This window comes from Salvelinus fontinalis, chromosome 28 (assembly GCF_029448725.1).
Source record: "Salvelinus fontinalis isolate EN_2023a chromosome 28, ASM2944872v1, whole genome shotgun sequence".
NCBI classification, from domain to species: domain Eukaryota; kingdom Metazoa; phylum Chordata; class Actinopteri; order Salmoniformes; family Salmonidae; genus Salvelinus; species Salvelinus fontinalis.
Window position 1 is genome coordinate 22,604,646 of NC_074692.1, and position 6,485 is coordinate 22,611,130.

Consider the following 6,485-nt stretch of genomic DNA (forward strand, 5'->3'; position numbering starts at 1 on the left):
CTCATTCAATAACTCAAGTTGAAGGACGACCGGGTACTGCAGTCCGCCATTATCAACTAAATGATCCTTATAACTTCTTCTGTGTGTGATTTTTAAATAATCGCTTCAAGGACAAACATCTTGTCTATTAGAAGCAATTATTGATACCATGATTGTCTTCTAAAACATGTTTTGTTTACATGAAGATTGACCACGAAAATTGCTATTTTTCCATTCATTGTAATGTATGATCCTGTTTTCTGCTAACAATGCCTGCAGTACCACGGTCGGCCTTGAACTTCCGTGGCTTCAAAGAGAGCGGGTAGTCGCTCTCCCCTGGTTTTACACATCAGTTGGGGTCTCTGTAAGCTACAATATAAGGTCCTCAACCTAGCATCAAAGTGCATCTTTGTAGCTGTGTGGGCTAATATAGTCAAAATGACTCCACATACCCCACAATACAAATTATGATTACATTTTTTCCGTTGTATGCATTGTTTTATTAAATTTTTATTTAACCTAGATTTATTTTCAGTTTCAATGAGTTGTAACAATGTCTCAGAACTCGGCTGAATTCCCTCAATTGAAGGTCAGCTAAGTTAACTTAGGCTACTTAACGTTACTAGCTCGGTATTTGAAGTTGTTATATTATCATTAGTAGTGTATTATCAGGTAAAAGCATATGCTTATTATTCATAATTTCTCAAATATTTATTAGCTAATCATTCAGTCAAATACGCTATGCTACAGCCATTGAATCTGTCTTTGAGCGTTAAGGGACGTTAATGGCTAGCTGTGTCAACGACATTATGTTATTATATTTTTCAATCTTGAAATACAAGGGCAAACGTTATTAATCAGTGACTGAAATTTCGCGCTGCGTGATATTCACTTTCGGACTTGGAGAGCGCTGAAAGCGTTGTAGAACGCCTCTCTGAATAACGGGGCGTGGTTTTGGCTTAACTGCGTTGGGGAAAAGAAAGAAGCGTAAAAAATGGCTCAACATTCGCCTCTCCCCTACAGGTCTTATGGGTTCAAGTACGGTGAAAGTTTTAAATGTAACGTAGTGGAAGTAGATGTCATTTTTTTCATTCTATTAGTTTTAACAAAATATTTTTCTACAGTACATTATTCATTGCCGGTCAAGGCTAATAGAGTGGGATATTTGTATTTTCATATTCAAGCCTTTATCTGCCATGTAGACCCGAGACGACTTCTGTACCTTGGACCGACCATGTGACGCTATATTTGGAGGCGGATTTTCAGTTCGAGGACAAGGCAATTTAGAAGGTAAATCCAGTTTTCCCGCTGTCTCCATTTTATAATGATTTCTAGTTTACTTTAACATTTCTTGAATTATTTGTTCACCTTCTTTTCTTACATTCTGCATCCAACCAATCGCCATTTCGAGAATGTTTCCTTTTCCAAGTTGCAGCAAAGCCATCAAATATCGAGCAAAACAGATACTTCACACTGTTTTTAACCTTCAAGAAGCCTACTTATTAATACCAATCTCTACAGGCTATATTGCTACTTTTTCAGTTTCAGAAGGATTTGTCAAAGTGTGGACACGTGCAGGCTTTACATTTTTTTAAACTAGGTAAGTACATTAATTAAGAACAAATTCTTATTTACAATGACGGCCTACCGGGGAACAGTGGGTTAACTGCCTGGTTCAGTGGCAGAACGACAGATTTTTACCTTGTCAGCTCGGGGATTCGAGCCGGCAACATTTCGGTTACTGGCAAAACGCTCTAACCACTACCTGCCGACCCAAGGCTGCAGCAATAAAGCAGATGAATTTGATTGCTTTGCAACTATTATGTTCAACTCTGGCAGCCATAGCCTGTAATGGTGAAGATTGATTCATTTTCACTGTTTATAGTCTATTTGTGGAATAAATAAATAAAATAGTTGTTCAGTCAATGTAATGCAACTACACAAACCCTCATAACCCCCTGATCTGAATATGTGTAATGTTTTGCATAATATTTTTGTTGTTGTTGTTTTGATAGATATTTATATTCCGTTTTTTTTCACCGTTTTTCACAATTTCAGGTGACTTCATACAGTTAGAGGGTCAGATACACTCAAGGACATGTAAATGTTTGTTCAAAGTTATATGGAATGGTAGCAGATTCTGAGCAGAACCAATGTCACAAAGAATGGATGCAAATCAGAAACAAAAATAAGTAATAATAACAACAAAAGCAGCAACAACAGTAAACTGTTGTGTTTGTTATTTCCAGACATGCGTGTGGCAGTGATCGGAGCTGGGGTCAGTGGCCTGTCCACTGCTCAAAGCATCTATGAGCAGTACCACTCCATAGTCAGTCCACTGACCATTGAGGTGTATGCGGACCGCTTCACCCCACTGACCACCAGCGATGGGGCTGCAGGATTCTGGCAGCCATACCTCTACGACAAGGGCAATGTTCAGGAGACGTGAGAGGGCATCTGCTTGGCTCTATGAATACCAGTGGAGGCTGCTGAGGGCGGCTCATAATAATGGCCGGAATGGAGCAAATGGAATGGCGTCAAACACCTGGAAACCATGTGTTTGATATATTTAATACCATTCCACTGATACCGCTCCAGTCATTACCACAAGCCTATTTTCCCCAGTTAAGGTGCCACCAACCTCCTGTGATGAGTACATTTTGGGCACGCCTGTAGTCAGTGAATCAATAGAATGTTTTATAAGTGAATGCTTACACTGTATCATTCTGTATGTGTTATTTTGCAGTAAATGGTGTAAGGAGACGTTTGACTACCTGCTGAGCTTCCTGAGCTCCCCGGACTCTATCAAAATGGGGATTTTCCTCCAGTCTGGCTACAACCTTTGCAGTGAGCCTGCACCAGTGAGTATTAGTGTATCTACAGCTAAACATCATGCCATAGATTCACCCTCAGATAACAGTTAACTGACCCATACTTCATCACTCACATGGAGGCAGGGCCTAGCAGTTAAACATTTCAAGATTTTTATTTAACTAGGCAAGTCAGTTAAGAACAAATTCTTATTTACAATGACGGCCAAACACGGACGACACTGGGCCAATTGTGCACCGCCCTATTGGACTCCCAATCACACCCGGATGTGATGCAGCCTGGATTCAAACCAGGGACTGTAGTGAAGCCTCTTGCACTGAGATGCAGTGTCTTAGACCGCTGCGCCACTCGGAAGCCCAGTTGTTATAAAGTCCATCTACTTCTGTATAAGCCTTTTGCTGAAGTAGATGAACTTGAGCCCAAGTTCCTGTTCCATCATCTGTGTTATTACAGTGTAGCAATGGTCTATCGTAGCAGTGGCTTCGCTCAGTTTACAATGTTTGTATTTTCTGAATAGTCTGAATACACTAAGCCCATCTCAATAGTCTACTCTTCAGCATTACAAAGACAGGTACATGACATAATTAGAAGACATGGCCACTGAGACCACACTGATTAATGAAGCCTCTGCATTACAACCGCAAACCAGCACAGGCATGGACTAATAACTATATTCACTCTCTTTTATTGCAGGATCCCTCTTTTAAAGATAGTGTGCTGGGCTTCAGACAGCTTACCAAACGAGAGCTGGAGCTGTTTCCTGCATACTGGTACTTTGTTTGGACATATTTGCTATGTTTTTGTTGCATTAGTCCCGTTGGCTGTTGTCACATGTGGACAGGAGTCATGCAACCCTATACAGCTGAGGACTTTAGAATGAGTCTGGTCGTGCAGAATGTGCACCTATCAGTTGTCATTGTTTTTGACCCTCATTGTCATTCTCCCCTTGTTTATGTCGGGGGTCTTTTAGCTATGGGTGGTTCAACACTGCTCTCATGGTGGAGGGAAAAAGTTACTTGCCTTGGCTGATGGACTGGTGAGTGATTTACTTATCTTATCCGTGATATCCAAAAAAGTGTTGATAGTTTACACACAGGGCCATATGATCAAGCGTTAACCATCTATATTTTACATCAATCTATGACCAGTTTAGTTCATTACAAAATATACAATTTGAAAGCAGTTACATTTTTACAAATGGTCAAACACGAATTGTTTGAGAATTTCTTTATATTGGCACAGCTGTGGGATAAACTGGGTTAATCTAGTGGGAAGGGGAAGCAAAAGATAATGTGTTATTTATATCTTATGGTGGTTTCATCATCTCTCAAGGTCAATATTATGTTTTAGCACCCAACCTAACATCATATAAATATGCGCAATTTGGGTTCCCTATATTACTTCATTTTCTATATACCTTTATGTGATGTTTCTAGGTTACAGAAGCGAGGTGTGAAATTTTACCAGAGGAGGATAGAGTCCTTCAAAGTGGTGAGAGTTCTAAATGAATATAATGAACAGTGCGAGTTTGGAATGTTCTAAGACTCCCACCTCACAAGGAGTATGAAGATAGAAGGTGCTGTATTTTCTGAGGCCCTCACTCTGTCCTTGGCCTCTTTTGTCCTGATGACAGTAATTTTACTATGCTTATTTAATTTCCATCTAATCTAGGCATGTGTTTTCCTTACCCAGCGGGAGTGTCTTACACAGTGCAGTGCATTCATGCTCAGAGTGCAGCTCAACCATATTAGTTTTACTCAGTGTTTAATTTTGAGAAATATCCTGAAAGCATTCATATCCAATATCCAGTCATTAATATCCTACAGACCACTTCAGAGAGAGGGAGAGCTTTGACTTTCATAAACCCCTGTTCATGAATATCAGCAGTGTTTATTTATTTTAATTCAACCTCCCAACTTTTCTTCCTTCCTTCTTGTCTGTTGAGTTCAGCTTGCGGAGAGTGGGGCAGACGTCATCATCAACTGCACAGGAGTGAGGTCAGGGGACCTCCAGCCTGACCCTGACCTCACACCAGGCCGTGGGCAGATACTGAAGGTCAGAGTGCAAAGGTTGAAAGGTGAATTTGGTAATTACAATAGGGACATGGCTGATTATGTTGCACTTAATCTGTCTGTGTTTCAGGTGGATGCTCCATGGCTTAAGCATTGGATCCTCACCCACAATTTCACTGCTGGAACCTACAATTCACCGTACATTATACCAGGGTAAAGTGGATATAATATCAGAAATAACACCTACTGCAGGTGTCAATAAAGCAGTTATTACACATTTTTCAAGTTGTTGCATATAATTACAGCATCAAAGTATACGTTTGTCTAAGTATTCAGCTCCTTTTATTTTGGAGTACAGTGAATTGAAGACTAATAACTTCTGCCTTGTCTCTGTAGGAGTCGTTCAGTGGTTGTTGGTGGGTGTTTCCAGCTGGGGAACTGGAGTGAGCAGAACAACTCTGAGGACCACAAGAAGATATGGGAGGGGGCCTGCCAGCTGGAGCCCAGCCTCAAGGTCAGAGGTCACAGACATTTGAAAAGATCCCTGGTCTGACAGACATTGAATAGAGGGGTTATCACAGTACCTATGTTTAAATGGCTCAGCCATCATACCAAATCAATGCTTCTCATCCAGTAGACAGAATACAAGTACAGATACAGAATAACTACATTAGCTAGCTCTACCCTGTCTGTTTATTCATATGGCTCACCTCCCCTCTGACTCCTCAGCATGCCCGGATAGTGGAGGACTGGTCAGGGCTCAGGCCTGTTCGTAGTAAAGTCCGACTGGAGAGGGAAACCATGCAGTCTGGACCAATCACATTTGAGGTGAGTCACCAAGAACAGACTGGTTACTACTTCTTCAGTAACCAAGATGTATTGTTTGGCTATTAGTGTTAGTCACCCTTTAGGCTCCAGATTAGAAGTACATAGACATAACACTGATATTAATGTGCTGTTTTCAGGTGATCCACAACTATGGCCATGGAGGGTTCGGATTGACCATCCACCGAGGCTGTGCCCAGGAGGCAGCTCGGCTCTTGGGGGAGATATTGGAGTTGAAGGGCTGGGAGCCCAGGTCTCGTTTGTAAACTAGTGGTTTATTACCTAAACAGCAGTGGCATCAGTATCTCTCACATGTCTGTATGGGACCATTTTAACATCAGAACGGTTTGCGAAGGAACCCGCATAGGAAACTCCTGAGGCCTTCAGACAACAGTGAGGGTTCATTCATATTTGCAAGAGAACAACTCTAAATCAGAGTTTAGGTGGTGGAGTACCTGATTAACCCAAAACCAGCTAACTTGGAACACAAAGACTACCAGCCAGCCTTAAAATGTTTTCATGCCAGCCATCAGGATTACTTTTATTGAATGTCAATTTCCTTTGTTGTGTAGTCATAACTATTAGCTAATCGATTTAAATCTATTTTGAAAAGTTAAGATTTTATATTGTAGTTAGAGATGCTAATATATAACATATTGAACCAATAAAATGTTTTCCAAAAATGTGATAAGCAAATCTTACAAATGTGACATAAAAATAGGAGTGCAATATCAAACTAAAATGTCAAGATATCTTATTAATAATGTTCTATCGTGAGTTCTAAAAACATATGAAGTTTGAAAATGAATGAAGAAATAAATACTTCCACAATCCAAC

At 40.5% G+C, this 6,485-nt stretch overlaps 1 protein-coding gene across 7 annotated transcripts; it reads left to right on the forward strand.

Annotated features, from left to right (window-relative positions):
* Nucleotides 1-914: 914 nt before the first annotated feature.
* LOC129826409 (D-amino-acid oxidase-like) lies at nt 915-6,484 on the forward strand. Of its 7 annotated transcripts, XM_055887108.1 has the most exons (12): nt 959-1,037; nt 1,182-1,269; nt 2,229-2,424; nt 2,726-2,840; nt 3,505-3,581; nt 3,782-3,847; nt 4,248-4,302; nt 4,762-4,866; nt 4,954-5,036; nt 5,220-5,337; nt 5,553-5,651; nt 5,789-6,484. In XM_055887108.1, exons 1-12 carry the CDS (start codon nt 1,008-1,010, stop codon nt 5,912-5,914), a joined length of 1,158 nt encoding a protein of 385 aa, XP_055743083.1. In that variant the 5' UTR covers nt 959-1,007; the 3' UTR covers nt 5,915-6,484. The 7 variants fall into 7 exon arrangements, with proteins under 7 accessions (XP_055743086.1, XP_055743088.1, XP_055743082.1 ...); XM_055887111.1 differs by having other exon boundaries at nt 915-1,017; nt 1,182-1,579; nt 4,762-5,036; XM_055887113.1 differs by having other exon boundaries at nt 928-1,017; nt 1,164-1,579; nt 4,762-5,036.
* The last annotated feature ends 1 nt before the right edge of the window (nt 6,485 follows it).

Excerpts from the sequence above, each read along its gene's own strand:
- LOC129826409 (XM_055887107.1), top strand. The coding sequence starts at position 1,008 with ATGGGTTCAAGTACGGTGAAAGTTTTAAAT. Across the intron at positions 3,582-3,781 it reads GAGCTGTTTCCTGCATACTG|CTATGGGTGGTTCAACACTG; the intron begins GTACTTTGTTTG and ends GGGGTCTTTTAG. Across the intron at positions 4,303-4,761 it reads GGATAGAGTCCTTCAAAGTG|CTTGCGGAGAGTGGGGCAGA; the intron begins GTGAGAGTTCTA and ends TGTTGAGTTCAG.